Genomic DNA, 19,105 nt, shown 5'->3' on the forward strand with positions numbered 1-19,105 from the left:
TTGGACGATGCCCTCTCTGTGGCGGGTCTAGGGTTCGAGCCCTACTTGGGGTGCCTTGTGACAGACTGGTGTCCCATCCTGGGTGTGTCCCCTCCCCCCTTGGCCCTGCGCCCTGCGTTACTTAGGCTCCAGCTCGCCGTTACCCCTCTCTGGACAAGCGGTTGTTGACATTGGTTGGTTGGTTGGTTGGTTGGTTCCTTAAGTGAAAGATAATGTGTAGCATCACTTGCAATAGTTCATTGTATATATTCCTTTCTAAAAGTGAAATAAAGACAAAATATCCAACCAATCAACCAATTTCAATAACTGTTTGTCCCAAGCAGGGTCACATATGAGCTGGAGCCCATCCTGGTGGCATTAGGCGCAAGGCTGAAGGGGTGGGGGACACACCTTGGATGGAACGCTAATTCATCGCAGAGCTACAACTAGGTAGCCAGTCACACAGACAGGCAAAGGTACTGGATTGCAGGGCAAGCACCTTGCTCAAGGGCACCACAGGCAGAGGTGGGGATTGAACCGGCAGCCTCTGGAGCCAAAAGCAGCCGCTCCAAACCTGATGCCACCAGCCATCTATAAGACAAAATATGAATGAGTCATTTATTTCTGACACCTGAATCTCCAATAATGTGCAGCACCACCTTGAAGCTTTAGCACCACTGTTCTTTTGGTCTCTAGTGGATGGGAACTGGGGACCGTGGCAGCCATGGGGAGCATGCTCCGCATCATGTGGTGGAGGGGAGCAGACACGGGTTCGACTTTGCAACAGCCCCCCTCCCACAAATGAGGGTCGTTCTTGCCCAGGGGATTCTTCTCAGTTGTCCAGGTGTAACATTCAAGCTTGCCCAGGTACTGAACTTTCTATTTATTCATTTGGCAGACACTTTCTTGTAAAGCAGTATACAGCTTGGAGTCAATAGGATGGTATCTCACAACGGACTAAGAGCTTTAGATGCAGACACATGATTGTCAAAGAATGGTTTGTCAATTGTCAATGCCACCATTTCTGCCCATGTACATTACATGAGTAGCTGCATATAGGATTGATTCTGACAGAAAATGCAGAGGTGATTTTTACACATGGTGTGGTCAATAGAGAAGTTGGTGTGAAAGAGATGTGATATTGGGGTACAGATCCTATGACCATTTTTTAGGCTGTTTCTTGAATTTTATATGGATAGCCACAGGGAGCCAGTGGAAAGATGCAAGGAGAGGAAATACAAAGAAATACTTTGGCAGGTCAAACAAAACATGTGCCGTGGCATTCTGGATAATATGATAAGTCTTGATGGTAGAGGCTGGAAAATAGTAGAGTTGTAGACCAAGTGGGATATCAGCATGTCCCCGACAAGGAGCTGTATAGACTGCGTTGTGAGATATTTTCAGATCCTGTGGATGTTACACAGGAGGTATGTGCAGGATTAGATTATGACTTTAATTTTTGAGGAACAATGACAGAGCCAAGACAAGTGGTGTAGATGGAGACGAGCAAAGCACGTAGCTCAGAGCATTACAAAACATCACATGAGAGACTGAGGGGAAGACAAGGAACTACACCAAACCACCTGGTAAGGTCTACTCTATAAGTACATCACCAGTTTAGTGGTGATCCTTTCATTCCAAGCTTGTTGAGAGAAGAAAGTAGGATCCAATGGTTGACTGTGTCAAATGCTGCAGAGATGTAAAAAAGAATGAGGACTGAGGAAAGGGAGGCAGCTCTAACTGAGAGGTGAGCGTCTGATACTTTAAGGAGGGCAGACTGGGTAGAATCGCCAATCTTTAGAATTGACTGATTATCCATCAAGAAATCGGTGATTTCATAATATAATGCTACCCAAACATTTTCTATTGGTTGCAAGTTATAATAATTCATTAACAGTTTAACACACAAGGTCTGCTATAACATCTCAACTGAAAGTGATACATTTCTCTCAGGTGGACCTCAGTGGGCTAGGGGAAGCATTATTGGAAACGTTAATGACATGGATTTTGGAATCGCCATCGTCAATGCAACAATTACTGATGGTGAAGAACATGGGGGCAGAGTTGTACAGGCCACCATTTCCAATGTACCCAGAAGTCTTGGTGAGTAATATAATGCTTCCTTAATAAGCAACTTCTTACATCTGTTCTTCCACCTTTCAACTCTGTGAGCCTTAAGGGCTTTCACTGTCTGACCCAGTGAAGGTCACCTCATGAATAGATACAGGGTGACTGGATGACTAGCTGACTGTTCCACAAATTGTTAACGCAGTATTGCTTACAGAACTGCTTCTTCTAGTTTTGCAATATTAGTGTACTCAAGAAGGGTGGTTTTCCAGTCAGCCTTGGATTCTAAGAGGTTTTATCCCCATTGCCAATTGTTAACTCTTTTGTTTCCTCTTCTGTGGCCTTCTGCATTTTTTCTTCACAATTACATTCATATATGTTTCGTTCTTTGTTTTGCTTCTTGTTACAAGTCTTTATATACCTTTTTTGCTCTTACTATCTAAGTAAACCTTTTGGGCAGGGTGCTATTGAAAGACACATTGAACTGCAGTAGATTTTGATCATCTGAAGTGGCTAGTTTGTTGGTGATTGATTTTTATTTCCTTTTCCAAAAGTGTTCTAAATACAGTATTTGACATAACTTTCTTAGTAGTTCTTCTGCTGTGTCCTTGCCTCTAGGACCTGCAATGAGGAAGATCATCTCCATCCTAAATCCCATCTATTGGACCACTGCACAGGAGCTGGGTGAGGCCATGAATGGTTTCAGCCTTACAAGAGGAATTTTCAGAAGGGAGACCCAGGTGGAGTTTGCCACAGGTAAGGACATGTACAATAGATGAGTTTACCAGTTATAATTTGTTGTCACTTGTTGTCTTAGAATTTTATGTTGTTTTATGTTCTCCTTTTTATTTCAGGAGAAATCCTCAGGATGACTCACGTTGCAAGAGGGCTTGATTCTGATGGAGCTCTGCTGTTTGACATTGTGATTAATGGACATATCTTAGAGTTGCCCTCTAACTCTGAAATTAGTGTGAAGGTACAGCTGGTAGTTTTTCACGGAAACAGCTGGTTATATTAAACACTTAACTCACATGGATATAAATTTCACGATAATGCTCATCTGGAAATTTCTGGAATTAACCAGAATTTAACATGTGGTGTGTGTTTGTGTGTCTCTAGGACTACAGCGAGGACTACATTCAGACCGGCCCTGGGCAGTTGTATGCGTTGTCCACTCGCATGTTCACTGTTGACAGGGTGAGTGTGCCGTACTCCTGGAATCACACCATCACCTATGAGCCCTCCAGAGGGAAGATGCCATTCCTGGTGGAGACCCTCCGTGCCTCTGCCATCAAGGCAGACTACAGCCCATTGGAGGAGCTATTGGAATACAAAATTCAAGCTACCATCTCGAAAGGTTTGCTGGTCTCTCAATGGAATTTGGTGTCATAATCTTTAGAGTGTGATGTCTTCAGCAGTTTGAGCTTGGCTGATGGGTGTTTCAGGTGACCGGAGTAACCAGTGTCCAGTTGGCTTTCACCTTGAACCTGCTGGACCATATTGTGCAGGTAAATTCTTTGGTGTTAAAACCTTTGAGTTTTGGTACATTACCCGAAGTCGAAGTGAAGGAGAAATTTAAATGTTCCTTTCCATTGTTTTTCATAATGAAGATGAAAATGAATGTGTTGCTGGGAACCCATGTTCTCATACCTGCCACAATGCCATGGGAACCTACTACTGCTCCTGCCCTCGGGGTCTCACCATATCTGCGGATGGGAAAACGTGTCAGGGTAGGGCAAACACTCACCTTTCACGTGTATTAGCTGTCTAGATTATGTTGGTGGGCACCCTCATATGCCACCAGGGTGCAGATGTAATTGTTAAGTGAAATAATTGAAGAAAGAATCATTTTAATATAGAATATGAGAGATGATCAGTTCTTTCTGTCACATAAACTAAATACACTGTATTACACAGTCATTGCCCAGTTAATATCCATTAACCATGTGATTGGGTTAAATACCTTCTCCTATGAGGTTTGATGACTGATATCATTTTAGTTAAACAATTTGGAGATGGCAATGTATAGTAATTTTAGAAATTTGTTGAAATACACTACACATTTAAAACATGCTCCGGAATTGCTAAATGAATTTGAAATATTTTAGGTTTTTGTGCATGCAGAAGCACAGTAACACCCAACTCTTGGTTTATCGTCTGCTGGCGCGACCAGTGTATTTAATGAACTAATGATGGGGAGGAGTTGTGGCACTGCAGGGCTCAGCCTGGTGGTGAATTTTGTTGCTGCAGTTGCTATCAAAAACTCCTGCTATGTGCATTTTACATGATTTGTTTTGTTTGTTCATAATACACTTGAGAAATCTACCCCATACAACTTCATCCCTAGTCACCACTCAGCATGCCACAATACCTTAAAATAATGTGATAATCTTCTACCTTTTTTTAACTTGTCATGCAATGCCAAACGTACAAGTACACTATAGCACCAAATAAAATCGATAAAACACGCACATGTATATTTGTTTAGAAAATGTATCTGTATATTTACAGTTAATTTCATTGTATTTTATTTTCCCCGACCAAAAATATAAGAAGCTGTAAAATTTAAAGTTAGTTACATTGCAGTTTAATGTAGGCTTTAGGTTTGAATTTGCAAGTAATGAATACTGAAATTTATCATAAACCTGTAAGAAATACACATGCCTAAACTTCACTGCCAATACAGAGGCAAATGTTGACACTAATAGGTCACATTGATAATATTGATAGGTTTCGCTGGTCTGCTCAGAGACAAGAGAAGAAAAACAAACTTAGTGAACATGGTCTGGAAATGACGTAGTTGGAAAAGTATGCTGTCCTTAGCTGTGTATCCTGTCAATCAGGCAATGGATGTAAACTGATGCTGCTTGTGCTGTGTTCGACTGCAGACATTGATGAATGTGCTCTGAGAGAACATCTGTGCCATGACAGCCAGGGATGTGAGAACACCATTGGCTCGTACCGCTGTGTGATGCGTTGTGGACGGGGCTTCCGCAGGACAACTGATGGATTAAGCTGCCAAGGTTTCGGTTAATTTTCTCGCCTAGTTTTCAGTGCCATGCCCAACTGGATCAATCTTGGACAGTTTGTACGTACCTCCCAGCATAATTTTCCTTTTTTAAACAGACATCAATGAGTGCCAAGAGTCCAGCCCCTGTAACCAGCACTGTCTCAACACCATCGGTAGTTTCCTCTGTGCATGTGAGCCTGGATACCAACTGCGGAATCATAAGTGTATCGGTGTGTATCACCTCTCGCATATTTCAGACTGGCCCATGTAATGTTTACCCACGGAACTCTGCGTTTAAGTTCTTTTAGTTCAGAAAATAGCATATACAGATAGGTTGTACTGGGTTACATTTACTCTGTTATTTGAGCTCCAGGCAATTTCTGTACAAACTGTACTTTTCAGAGATGCTTTTTACTTTTAGTCAAGTACATTTATAAAGAAACAAAGTGCTTTTACTCCATTACATTTCTGTCACCCTCTTCTTTTTGCAGCTTATGTTTTCTGTGGATTTATTGACTATTTTCAGCAAATCATTTACTTACAATAATTGTTGATGTAACTTCTGAATACCGTGAACATGTTTCTCCAGATTTAAAGTAAATCTAGATGGTTTTTTCCGCTTCAGTTCTTTGTCACACCGCTGCATCCCAGTGGAACTATCAGTCTTGTTATGTGTAGGTTATCTAATCTGGCGACATATCTACCCTCGCTCTAAAGAGTATCCCGACTACACATCCAACACCCACTCAACAATACCTAGCAGACTGTGGTCTTTCCATTGTTTTGCATTTATTTGATTAGTCTAATTGATAATATCTAAGTGTACTGAGAGGGAGTGCAGTGGTGCAGCGGGTTTGGCTGGGTCCTGCTCTCTGGTGTGTCTGGGGTTCGAGCCCTGCTTGGGGTGTCTTGTGATGGACTGGCGTCCCGTCCTGGGTGTGCCCCCTCCCCCTCCAGCCTTTAAGCCCTGTGTTGGTGGGTTAGGCTCTGGTTTGCCGCGACCCTGCTTGGGACAAGCAGTTTCAGTGCGTGCGTGTAATTGTACTGATACAAAATATTTAGTTCACTGAAAAAACACATTTTTCCTTGAGTTAAAGCTGAATATTGAAAATTTTAACATTTGATGCTAAATAGACTAAATTTTAGTAACTTTTTTTTTTACCAAAAAATGTTTGGATGAGTCGTGTTACTTGAGTAATGTTTGTGGCTGTTGTACCCACCTTTGGTAGCACAGCTATTTGTGACCCAGATACACATTGTCTACAACCGCTTGTCCCAAGTGGAATCGCTGCAAGCCAGAGCTCAACCCAGCAGCGCAGGGTGCGGGAGTGAGGGGAGACACCCCGCAGAGGGCACCAGTCCACCGCAGGGCACCCCAAGCAGGACTTGAACCCCAGAGCCACCACACAGCAGGCCCCAGCCAAACCTGCTGCGCCACCGCACCCTCCGCATAGCGACCCAGATTTGTCATAAAAAGAAAAACGAGCAAAGCAACAATGACAAAACTGAATGTATGCTTTGTATTTTTTTCAGATTACAGTTTGTTTTCTTTAGAAACAGCTCTTCAGATCAGTGAGTAAATGATAACTCAAATGATGGTGAAAGGATGAGGTCTATTATGATGATGTGTACCTTCTTCAGACATCAACGAGTGTCGGCAGAGGGTGTGCCGCTCGGACCAGCAGTGCAGGAACACCAAGGGTGGGTACACCTGCATTGACCTGTGTCCAACCGGGATGACTAAAGGAGCCAATGACACCTGTGTGGGTGAGTGGCTGTCTCTCTGTCGCTGAAACACATGACTGCAGGGAGAGAATCGGGAGTACTGTTCCATGGTAGTTGTCAAAAACACCCTGTAATTCAACCGGCTGATGCAATGAGAGTATCAGTTTAATCCTTCTCTCCTTTGCTCCCCCTGCAGATATTGACGAATGCAGGGATGGAACCCATCAGTGCCGGTATAACCAGATCTGTGAGAACACTCGTGGTAGCTACCACTGCACCTGCCCCCGAGGGTATCGCTCCCAGGGGGTTGGCCACCCCTGCCTCGGTACGTATTGTAGGGGTACCCAGCTAGCACACTCCTGGTACGCGTCACACGCTCCTCATACATCTGTTGCTCCTTGCTTCCTCACATTGTCTAAGTGTGCTGCTGTCTGTCCTGCAGCCCATACAAACCCCCAGCATCTTACAGCCCTTGCATTCCCTGCAGCAGTCACAGCTGTTGCTGTCACTTCCTCTCCTGCTTGTTTGAAAACACAGGATGCAAGCATAACTGGTGTACAAAGAGGGGAAAAAATGGAACACCAGCTTTATGTTGGATGGATGGGTTTATTCCCTAAAGAGAATAAAACTGTAAAAAGTGTAGCATTGCAGTTATATAAAATCGCATGTGAGAACTCATCGGGGTTGTAAAATTCAAAATAGCCCTTCTCTAGCCACTCCTTGAACTCTTTTAGGTAGTGATCCTATTCTGCATCCTCACTCCATTTACTTTCCATCTTCCATCTGACCTCTGCCCTTTTCATCTCCTCCTCACTCCTTTATTTCAGTGTCAGACTCTGATCTGTTCTGCTTTGATATGGTATTCATTCACTACCTCTTGTAGGTATATAGTATTTTTTACTCAGTAGGCCTGACCAGGAGAGCTTAAATTATGGGAACATTGAAGATTCCAAATGATGGAGTACACTTTAGATACTCAAGTCTACCATTGGTACATTACCTCCTTGATAGCTCTGTCTAGGATTGCTTAGAGATCACTGAACCTGCAAAATGAGATATGATATTACTGACAAAATTAATAATTTTCTAATTCATTAACTGTGTTTACACATTGAACAACATAACCTGCTGCTTAAAGAAAATGAGGGATTTAAAGTCTTTTGGCACAACTTACTGTCTGCAAAACTGGATTGAACATACTCCACTGGAGCCAGAGACTGATCGCCGTTCTCCTTTGTTTTGTCCTCTCCTCCTTTGTCTCTACCTCCTCCTCCTCCTCTTTGTCCTCCTCTCTTCACGTTCGGTCGTTCTGGGGGCTTGTTGTGGGGACAGACATTAATGAATGTGAGAGGGTACCCCCGCCCTGTGCCCACCAGTGCATCAACAACCCTGGCAGCTTCCAGTGCCTCTGCCCGCCCGGCCGCCACTTGCTGGGTGATGGCAAGTCTTGCGCAGGGCTGGAGAAGCTTCCCACTTACGAGAGCTATTCGTATGGCTTTAGAACATCGCAGTCGTCGCCTGACAGAAGCTTCTACCACCGGCAGTACCACAGCCTGTCTTCTCAGACATACCATTCCTACTCCAGCAATAGTTACATTAGGGGCCCTTCTCCACGCACCCTCAGGGACACTAGAAAAGCCTGTCCTGGAGGGTTTAAAGCAGCGCATGGCCACTGTCTAGGTAAATATGTACCAAAGTCGAGGTCTACAGTATCTGTTGGGTTAGCCATGTTAATCTTCCCATCAAAAGGCCACTGGCAAATTTCTGATCCTTGAAAGCATTGTGACAAGTGGACATACCTTTTAATTCACAGGGCTGAATTTAGTTGAGCACACTGAAGAAAACACTTGAACTTAACTTTTGTACTCAAATCTTCATGACATTCTGAAGAGATCACTGAACCCCCAACATGAGACATGTTATTCTTGTGAATTATGTGCAAAAACATGGACATAAATTATGGCTTAGTCAAATGTGCATGGGACTGTAAATGGAAAAAAAACTGAAATGCCCAGTTTTTAGTGACGTTAGTTATAAATGGTACGTATGTATAAATATCCTGCAGTTTTGTGCCACTTAGCAAACTGGTGACTGATATGGGTCTATTTTGTGTCATTGCAGACATCAACGAATGTGAAAGCAAAGACATGTGTCAGCATGAGTGCATGAACACACCAGGGAGTTATAGGTGCCTTTGTCCCAACGGCTATCGCCTTATGACCAATGGAAAGACCTGCCAAGGTGAGCCAGACAGCAGCATGCCGCAAAGGCCAGCAATATACCAGTAAATCAGTGTTCAGTACTCTAAAATGTCTTAAAAGTATACAGACAAAATTTAAAAAAGAAAAAAAAAAATTCTTTCCTCTTTAAATTTGTCTTGTCTGAACAAAAAAATGCTTCATAGAACTGTTTCCATTTGCTTTCACACAGGAACGTTTACAGTACTGCAGTGCTGCGATGATTGGAGGTGTACGTTCAGTGCTTGCCATAAATACTTTTAGTGCCATAACAAACCCCATATATAAACAAACTTTTCACTCCTTTCTGTTTGTCTACAGACATCGACGAGTGCCTGGAGCAGAGCATTCAGTGCGGCCTTAACAGGATGTGCTTCAATATGAGAGGAAGCTATCAGTGTATAGATACCCCCTGTCCACCCAACTATCAGAGGGACCCCTCGACTGGGTAGGCATGGAATTATCATTAGACAATCCGAACACTACGTGTCATTTTATACACAGCAGGTACTCAGAACAATGCACCCACAGAGTCTAAATACCAAGTCTTTGGAAATGCTCTGAAACACTCCAGCCCTACAGAACATGCTAACAGAAGTTAAAATGTAATATTTGGTTCTAATGTACCGAAGACACACTTGACTTAAAACATGAGTATTAAATTGTCCTCTGCCTGCTGCATTAGTCAAAGTGTTAAAAGTTTTTTGGACTCTTACAGGTTCTGCTTGAAGAAGTGCCCTCCCAATGACCTGGAATGTGCCCTCAGCCTCTTTGCACTGAAGTACAGGTTGCTGTCTTTGCCCTTCGGCATTGTGGCCAATCAGGACCTGATCCGTCTGGTGGCCTACACTCAGGACGGGGTGGTCCACCCCCGCACCTCCTTCCTGGTGGTGGACGAGGACGTCACCTTGCCCTTCGCCATCCGTGATGAGAACCTGAAGGGGGTGCTGTTTACCACGCGGCCGCTGCGTGAGGCCCGCATCTACAGGATGAAGGTCAGAGCTCTGTCGTACAGTGCCGATGGGGGCATTGACTATCAGACTACGTTCATCGTGTACATTGCGGTGTCCACCTACCCATACTAGAGCACTTTAGGGCAAAGACAAGCCTGAGTGTATATTGTAGTGTGAGTGGTGGAGAGCAACCACTTGAAGAAGTGACTGGGAACGCAAGGCTTTGCACCGCACAGAACTGCAAGCCAAGGACCATTCCAAAGGACTGAACACTGCCCACTAGTGTCAGCTTGAGTGTTTACGGCATTTGGATTCAAAAGTAGAACCTAAGCCATAATTCAGTTTTCACAATCCTTCCGTTTTGTAAAAATAAACAAGAAACAAACGAGCGTTTCAGAAACATTGGGAATGTTATATTTCCAAGGACAAAAGCTCCTTTTCAGAACAGATCAGGAAATAATTGAGGTGAGACTATAGTTTGTATTATTCCATTATGTGACTTGGAACAACTACGTGGGATTTTCCTTCCAAAATTAGTTTTGTTGGTCTTCAGTCTAGCTGGGTGAATTTTGCCAATGCTAGAAAGTTCATTTTAATTACTAATTACCATATTTTTGACAAGTCATTTAGCTGCCCAGTAATGCCCTTTGTAAAGGTTAAAAGCAGCATGCTCTGTGGCTTTCAAGGACCATGCTTGGTCATTAGACATTTTAACCTCCTTTCCGTGCTTCTTATTGGGTAAGAAAGGTAGACACATTTCCCATAAGTCAACTGTTCCCAGAGCAGTACTGTCATTCTAAGAGCCCTGTGTGGATGTCCCTTTTTCACCAGATTACATGAATTTGTTATGGACAGTTATTAGTGACATCACCACTGGTTTATACACCTTGGATTGCTTCACAGGTCTCTTTTACTCTGATACCAAGATGTATTGTATTTTTGAACTGTATATATGTTTTGCAATTTGTTTCTCTACAGTACTGTAATTTTTCTAAAAGAAATTAAAAGTATTCTTCACATCAATAAGTGAAGATACTGCAAAAAGTGTCCTCTATGCATATGTATGGGTGAATGTACATTTCTGTAAGGACTGGTGAAAATTTGTTAGACACCAAATAATACAAAAACAATCCTGCAACATACAGGTATTTTTATTTAGTGACAAATGCACAAACATAAAAAGGAATTAATAAGGCAGTTTGTACAACATTTCTGCAGTATATTTGCACTTGGACACAAGGACAATACTCATTACAGCAAATAACCAGTTCCTTTCCTTTACACATTTCTTGTTTGGTCAATGGCATAAAAACTTTTGTTACTTATATGGATCCACATGTGCCTCACATAACTAAAATCAATTACTTTTATAAAAACTACACAATATGTTCTAGTAAATAGGTTGACAATTGTGTTTTTGCAGCAAAATGGAAAATAACCCAACTACTCAATTAACAAATGTACCAGTATAAATACACCTGACAGGAAAAGTATGTTCACATGTATCAGAGTATGATAAACTGTTTGGTTGACTTTGCATGGCCCTCCCCTTGTTCTTGACTAGAGCACCAGTTACTTCTACTAAACATTCCTGAAAAATTGAAGTATATAAAGTATACATATATAAAAACTTTTACTAAAAATAATCCAGAATGAGTAAATATAATTTATAGCAATATTGGTCCAGAACTCAGTTCAAAGATGTGGCACAAGCAGCAAAGAAATGCCAGCACCATGGCCCAAACTGAAAGGAGAGCTCACCTGTGAGCAGAGGTGGCTGGCACTGGCTGAAGCAGTCACTAACTATGAGGTTGGCCCATGTTTCATAAGTACATCAAGTACACAACCTGGGAAATTCAGTCTGTGACTGCAATTAGAGTGCACACTACGTCAGTCAACTGACACTGGAAATATACAGAAAAAGAAAAGCTCCCTTTTCACTGTAACAAAGCAGGTATCAGTGTGCTGTGAGGAGTCTGGAGGAGGGGATTTGTCACACTGTAAAATATGGATAGATAAAAACATTTAATACATTTTGGCAAAATAAGGTCTAACATACACAAAGTATTGTTGCACATGTAAGCAGGTAACTCCCATGTCAATAAATGTGGATTTCATTAGATTAAATCATTCTCCTTTGATGGGCAGTTTTGTTTTTTTTTTTTTTTTTTTTTTAGATGAACTAGTTTAGTTGAACAAGCAAAGTGGATCTAAACACTGAGAAATGTGCTCCTGTGGTGACCTGCAGTGGCAGTTCTGTTAAAATTACGAAACACGTAACAGGAAAAATTCCAGTTCTGGTTACAAATATTAACAGCACAGGAGCTTGCAATATACAATCAGAGCACTTCAGATTTTAACAGATATTGAAATGTTTTAAAAGTGCATAATTCAGCAGTTAGATTAACAACAGGTAATAGTAGGAAACATGAACCTTGTAAGAATTCATCAGCTTCAGTGTCAGCGCAGTTGAAAAGAAGAGGCGTTACATTAACACAAATGCTGAAAGACAGCAAAATGCACATTAAATGTAATTTTAAATTTATGTCTGAAAAATGCTTAAGGTCTCTAAGTTGAAACATAACCAGTCTAATGGCCCCCAATTATGACTAGATGGTGCGTGGCGATAGCCAACATGGATTACGGGAGTATTACAAAGATGTGAAAAATGAGGACACGCAGGAGGCAAACTCATAAAGAAATCTTGAGTGCTTGGACTGCTTCCTAAAATAAAATGCAAACCTGTGTGATTTCCTGGATACATAATGCCCTTTGGAAAGCCAATCAGCTTGGAGAAAATTAAACATTAAACAGTTGTGCCCTTAATGAAAGTTACCTTTGAATAAAAATATTCCTGAGTGCATTAATGTGAAGTTACAAATTAGTCGCAGAGCTTCTTTTGTACCAACATGCCTGCTTGATCGCGCACAGATCGTTGGCCGGTCTGATCCGATCATATCCAGTTTATAGAGGTACGGCAGCCTCCTGACGTCTGACTGGGAGGAATGTGAGGAAAGGCTTGAGCGGGTAGGAGACAAAGATGCGAAGTGCATACAGCGAGTGGGGTGTTCTATGGCACCCTGCAAAACCCTTGGCTTTTATGTACCAGCCAATCCTGACAGTGCGAAGCAAGCATGAGGGTCCTTTAGACCGTCTTCCTCGCAGTCAGCACTCTAACAATAGAACCAACCCCTCCAGCAGACAGGGCCTGGAAGAGAAAAATCCTATTCAGCTGTGGATCAGCAGACAGTGCAACAGCAGTAGAGCAGCAGGTGATTCAGTGGTTACAGCTGTTGCTTTCCAGCAGAATAACCCAGGCCTGAATCCCACCTCCTGATGAAGGCATCACTGAATCAGGAAATTATATCTTGCTTGGAAGAAAAGTATTAGATAAAATGAATTAACTAAGCGAAGGGGGCGCGGTGGCACAGTGGGTTGGACCACAGTCCTGCTCTCTAGTGGGTCTGGGGTTCGAGTCCCGCTTGGGGTGCCTTGCGACGGACTGGCGTCCCGTCCTGGGTGTGTCCCCTCCCCCTCTAGCCTTACGCCCTGAGTTGCCGGGTAGGCTCCGGTGCCCCGTGACCCCACATGGGACGAGCGGTTCTGAAGATGTGTGTGTGAATTAACTAAGCAAATACTTTACAAACTACTTCAATTTATCATGCTCTGTTGCACTAAATATTCATTTAGCGACACTTTTCTCCAAAGTGACTCACAATATTAAGCTATCTAGAATTATTTACCTCTTCATACAACTTTTACTCTAAGTAAGTACTACAGCAGGAGGTGGGATTGGAGCCTGCAACCTGAGTCTAAAGGGAGCAACTGTAACCATTATGCTACCAGCTACCCCATTCATCAAATAATCCTGACCTCATTGACAAGAAATGGCTTCATGTGATGAATGACTTATGACTCAAGTCAAAAATAGTCACACCAACATGAGAACACCACTGAAGGGCTAATGTACCTTCTCGTGCCACTGCAAAAGAACTGCACTGCTTTTCTCAGAAGGCTTCTCAAACCCCTTGTAGATGTATTTCATGAGGAGGTCCACGCCATTCTTGTCCAGGGACTGCACAGCTTTCTCAATGTCGCTGCTCTTGAAGGAGCTGAGTACTTTCAGAACCAGACCCTCGGCTCGATCCTACCCAGCAGCAAAAACAAAAGGGAATCATTAATCCTTTTATAACAGAGAGGTCATTGTATTTTTTATTTAATGGCCATCAAAAGACACTCAATTCATTTAACAAATTTTGGAACATTAGAACAGTGCTTTCTAACAATGCTTATAAATAAAACACCCGTATTAGGATGTTTTAAAGCAAATTTAAACCTTTTACTTTTTTTTATTTACTTACCTTTATCCTGCATGTAAAATGGCATTTTCGGTTAAAGTTCAGTAATTACATATTGTCAGTATTTCCATGTTTCATGCCTCCATTTCTCACACACACACACACAAACACAAACACACACACACACACACACACACACAATGTCTACAACTGCTTGTCCCGAGTGGGGTTGCGGCAAGCTAGTGCCTAGCCTGGCAGAGTAAGGTGCAGGGCCTGGGGGAGAGGGGACACACCCCAAGTGGGACCCGAGCCCTAAACCCACCATACAGCAGGTCCAGGCCAAACCCACTGCACCACCGTGCCCCCCACCTCCATTTCAAATTATTTAAAATTTTATACAAATAATTTTAACAGATGCATCAAATTTAATTATGCTTGAAACAATAAAGGAGAAATGAAGCAGTCAAGTAATGGTTCTCTGGTCAGTTAATTGTGCACCTATTTTACACTTGTCATAATATTCAAATTCCCATTGCCAATTATATTTCACAATTTCATAATCAATAATGTCCTCCAAATAGTAATAATGTCCTCCAATACATAATCTAATGATGTGAACAACCCAAAAGAATATTTCAATAAAACCATTTTATAACTCCCAAATGTGAGCCTTTCTACACTTCCTCTGTGCAGTATCACTGGAACAGTGAGTGAGTGAATAAATGAATGAATTTCACCTTGACATTCTGGTTCTTTGTGTTGATGGGGGGGTTCTTTAGAACAGCCTGCAAAGCTCCTATCAAGTTCCCTGTTCAAAGAGCAGTTAAGGAAAGCAGCAAAAACCTTGACTTGGACCCTCTCCCCAAGGCTAACAAAAAAACAAACATTTCTTGCATCGAAACTGACTTAACTGTGACTGCAGGTAGCACTGAGGTGAGGACTGCTATCTTATAATCTGAAGAATGTTTGTATCCCCCACCTGCTGTAGTACCACTGCTTGAATAACTCATCCTGAAATGATACATAAGACTACTGTGCAGTAAAAATCAGTAAATCCTTGGAAAATTCATAAACTTGTATTGTCAATCACCTTGGACAAATGTGTCACCTAAATAAAGTTTAATACCTGTCTTTTACATTTATTCATTTAGCTGATGCTCCAAAGCAACTTACACTGTTAAGGTTACAGCTACAAGCTTACTATTATTTATCCATTTATAGAGCTGGGTAGTTTTTACTGGAGCAATTTTAGAGTAAAGTACCTTGCTGAAGGGTACTACGGCCAGGGGGGATCAAATCTGCGGATCTGGAGGCAGTAGCTCTAACCACTATGCTACCAGCTGTCCCTGCTCTGTACTTTTAGCTCTGTACTGTGTTGTTTAGACCACCAGCAGAAAGGTACAAGTACACTTACTCTTCAGAAATTTAAGAAAAGTTCCTTAGACATGTATCCAGTTTCAGCCTGCTGGGCATTTACTTTCCGATGTGAACCATTTAACCTATTTAACTTGTGGGATACTGCTGTTAAAATGAGAAAAATGGCACAAGCATACACTTCTGACTGGACAAAAAGGGACATTTATTTTATAGAGTGACCTCTGTGCCCTTTATCCTGTGTGACGCTCCTGAGTCGAGGACGTAAGTAACGGACGTAACGGCAAGTGCGTCCGTTGCGCCGCGCACGAGGCAGGAGATGCCGGATCCAGGAAGAGGAAGTAGAGCGACACTCTCTATCGACATATAAGGCGCTCATGCACAATTTCCTCATCTGACGCGCCGCGTGAGTCGGACAGACCGAACGTGGCAACCGCTACTGTCAGAAGAGCATTTCTGCTTTAACAAGCGCGAATTGTGCACACAATTCAAAAGTCTTGAAATGCAACTTCAATCCTAAAACCTTGTGTATCCTTTCGGAAATCTCTATCTTCGTGAAGTCTGGACACAAGGAGGAATCAAATCAATGCCACACACCGCCCTGCTTGGAGCTTCACTTACACAAAGAACGCGTTTATACCAAACACATTAACGCCCACGCTATCGGATATTTGGAAGTGATTCCCCACAAATAACAATTTTAACGGAGAACGACGTATGCGTTCTCAAAATAAGAAGCTACACCTGGATCCCGTGAACTCGACCAATAACTAAACCATGTAGCTCTATCACATTTTGTCTCCTTCAAATACAGCAATTAATGGACAAACTGTGTCATATTAAGAAACTGGTTTGTTCATGCAAAACGAAGCAGCGTGCTACTGGTAAAATATTCATGCTGAAAAGCTGTACGATGCACGCATGATTTAAATTTAATGATCTCCTCCATACAATCCCCCTGCTTTTCCGAGTAATTATTAATAACGTTTTTGACAGAAATGTGCCCGACGTGCCGACGAAGGCAGTCTGCAGGCCCGACGCGCGCCACACCCTTAAGACAGGCGGACACACACACCGCTCCGCTTTCATATGCAGCGGCTGAGGGATACATGAAACAGGTACGAAAACAGCATTGAGTCATTGAGCTGAAGGATATTGTCTGATGAAGGAGTCCACCTCCGCCTCGTCCGGACCCAGCTGGTTTTCCGCCCCGTCCTCCTCGTCCACGAATTTGTTCTCGTCGTACTCATCCACGTCCACCTTCCTGAAGCGGTCGGATACGGTGTTCTTCGACATGGCGCCGCACACTCGCTGCTTTTGTCTCTAACGCGGTATCGGAACGCCGGGCGGGAGAGGCGGCCCTGTGTGTGCAGCGCTGCTCGGCTCGGCTCTGCTCCGCTTTGCCTTTCTTCCTCTTCCTCAGACACTGAGCGCCACGCCGCGCCGCCTCCCGCACGTCCCCGTCACTGAACCCTTCCCAGCCCCTGCTCTTCGTTACATATTATTCAATCCTCCACCGTTTCAAACGTTTGCCGTGTAGTGGCACATGGCCCGAGCGAGAGGACAGTGCAGACGCGCCAGGCCAGGGCTTCATTCAAAACAAAAGTGTTTTCATTCATTAGAAAGACGGGCGCTTCTCCACAAGAAGGACAAGGATCCACTTTTTCTTTAATTCTAAACCAGGTAAAAAGGGAAAAAAAAAAACAAAAACATAATGGCGGCAGAGCTCCTTAAAGAATCAATTTTTCACGTTTAAGACTAAGTTCAGGGATGTCACACTTGTACTCAAACGCTGTGATTTAGATGAACCCCAGCACCGAGGAAAAGTGCCCACCGGCAGTGTTCTTCCCCATGGGAATAAATACCTTTTGCAATACTCGCATAATTTTCAGTGTACGTGTGTGTACATGATCTCTCAGCACAGGAGCTACATTATAATTTTGGGGTAGAAATCTTTTTGCTTCCACACTCACTGTGCTTTATCATACAAAACATGCACTTCGAAGACATTTACGAGCTATATATGTATTTATTGATACGAATATATTTTACATTTTAATACGTTATTTTCGACAAATCTCCTAAAAGGCTATTACGTATCCTAAAATCTACCTTTGTACTGCATTTCGAAAATCACAGAAGGACATAACGTTTAGTGCCTCATGTGTCATTCAGAATGAACTCAGTAGCGCCAGAAATCCGAGCGGACAACCCAGGAACTACACACTGCGAAATTCACTGACCTTATTCAGCCCCGTACTGTAACGTTTCAGAAATGTTCGTATGTATCCATCTATCATGTTGTTGCGTACGTATTTCCGTTATGGAAAGTTCTATTTACATTTATTTCTGACCATGTTTATAAACATATTCATCAACCCCAAAACAAGGCTAAACGGCTGCAGTAGCCAGACTGGGAGCTTCTACCCCCACACAGGACTGGAAAAATGATCGAAATTAATCACGGAGAGAGGGCGTGGTGGAGCAGTGGGTTGGCCCGGGTCCTGCTCGCCGGTGGGTCTGGGGTTCAAGTCCTGCTTGTCTTGCGACGGACTGGGGTGCCTTGCGACGGACTGGCGTCCCGTCCTGGGTGTGTCCCTTCCCCCTCCAGCCTTACGCCCTGAGTTGCCGGGTTAGGCTCCGGCTCCCCGCGACCCCGTATGGGACAAGTGGTTCAGAAAGTGTGTGTGTGTTAATCACGGAGAACCGCTGTGCAGAGTACGTTTCAAAATACCGCCAGTTTTTGTAAGTACCAGTAGTAAACTGCAGGTGGCGCTGAAACGCAATGAATATGAAACAAATTTCACCCCTTTCCAAATTAAACCAGATTGAACAGTGTGTGGTGGGTTCTTGTTTTACACAAGTGGAAGCGATGACACTTTAAAATACCGCCATATAGCCTCAAGAGTATTTTGTTTAAATCAGTCTGTTGGCCGCTGGAAGCTAAGGGTGCGAGTGTTACGTTGAAGGTGTTATCCGCATTGCTTCGACGGTCTGATTCTACCAGTAAACATTGTGTTATACTTTGTTTATACTTGAGCCTTAATATAGAAATTTGGTGATTTGATCTCGACTGTATTCCATACTTAGTTCAGGAATTTAGTCAAGAAAGAAGAAACAGTGGACCGGAGCGTAAATTAGTTTTTTATACAGATTCTTAGGCAAAAATAAGCTAATTATTAATTGGGGCAACATCCGTCACTTTGCTGTTGCCCCAGTTGTATATTTGAACGGTTCTTAATGTATAGGGTTAGGGTTATGATCCCAGCACGTACGCAATTCAGTCAATGTTTACAAGAATTCGGTGAAAAGGAATAATTATAATACTGTCCTGTTTATGATCAGTAGTTCCGTGAAATACTGAAACTCATCATCTTCATAGTTTCTTTTTGGTTAAAATAACATTCTTGCTTAATGTTTATATTAAGTCTTAATCTTGAAGTCAACGCGTAAATAAGAAAA

At 42.8% G+C, this 19,105-nt stretch overlaps 2 protein-coding genes across 2 annotated transcripts in view; one reads left to right on the plus strand and one right to left on the minus strand.

The window, feature by feature from the left end:
- The window catches only part of hmcn1 (hemicentin 1), a 95,259-nt gene extending 84,486 nt beyond the window's left edge, over positions 1-10,773 (plus strand). Inside the window, exons 93-107 of the mRNA XM_018754230.2 lie at positions 676-846; positions 1,933-2,082; positions 2,665-2,802; positions 2,901-3,022; positions 3,166-3,403; positions 3,492-3,554; positions 3,657-3,776; positions 4,935-5,069; positions 5,173-5,286; positions 6,698-6,823; positions 6,978-7,106; positions 8,114-8,461; positions 8,903-9,022; positions 9,340-9,466; positions 9,737-10,773. Coding sequence (XP_018609746.2) covers positions 676-846; positions 1,933-2,082; positions 2,665-2,802; positions 2,901-3,022; positions 3,166-3,403; positions 3,492-3,554; positions 3,657-3,776; positions 4,935-5,069; positions 5,173-5,286; positions 6,698-6,823; positions 6,978-7,106; positions 8,114-8,461; positions 8,903-9,022; positions 9,340-9,466; positions 9,737-10,103 — 2,468 coding nt within the window. The 3' untranslated portion in view covers positions 10,104-10,773. The remainder of the gene's footprint in view (positions 1-675; positions 847-1,932; positions 2,083-2,664; positions 2,803-2,900; positions 3,023-3,165; positions 3,404-3,491; positions 3,555-3,656; positions 3,777-4,934; positions 5,070-5,172; positions 5,287-6,697; positions 6,824-6,977; positions 7,107-8,113; positions 8,462-8,902; positions 9,023-9,339; positions 9,467-9,736) is intronic.
- Positions 10,774-11,108: 335 nt separating this feature from the next.
- On the minus strand, positions 11,109-17,462 carry arpc5b (actin related protein 2/3 complex, subunit 5B). The gene is made up of 4 exons (XM_018754287.1): positions 16,800-17,462; positions 15,007-15,079; positions 13,942-14,118; positions 11,109-13,179 (listed from the first exon to the last, which is right to left on the minus strand). Exons 1-4 carry the CDS (start codon positions 16,937-16,939, stop codon positions 13,117-13,119), a joined length of 453 nt encoding a protein of 150 aa, XP_018609803.1. The 5' UTR covers positions 16,940-17,462; the 3' UTR covers positions 11,109-13,116.
- Positions 17,463-19,105: the final 1,643 nt, after the last annotated feature.

Source organism: Scleropages formosus, chromosome 9 (genome assembly GCF_900964775.1).
Source record: "Scleropages formosus chromosome 9, fSclFor1.1, whole genome shotgun sequence".
Classification (NCBI taxonomy): domain Eukaryota; kingdom Metazoa; phylum Chordata; class Actinopteri; order Osteoglossiformes; family Osteoglossidae; genus Scleropages; species Scleropages formosus.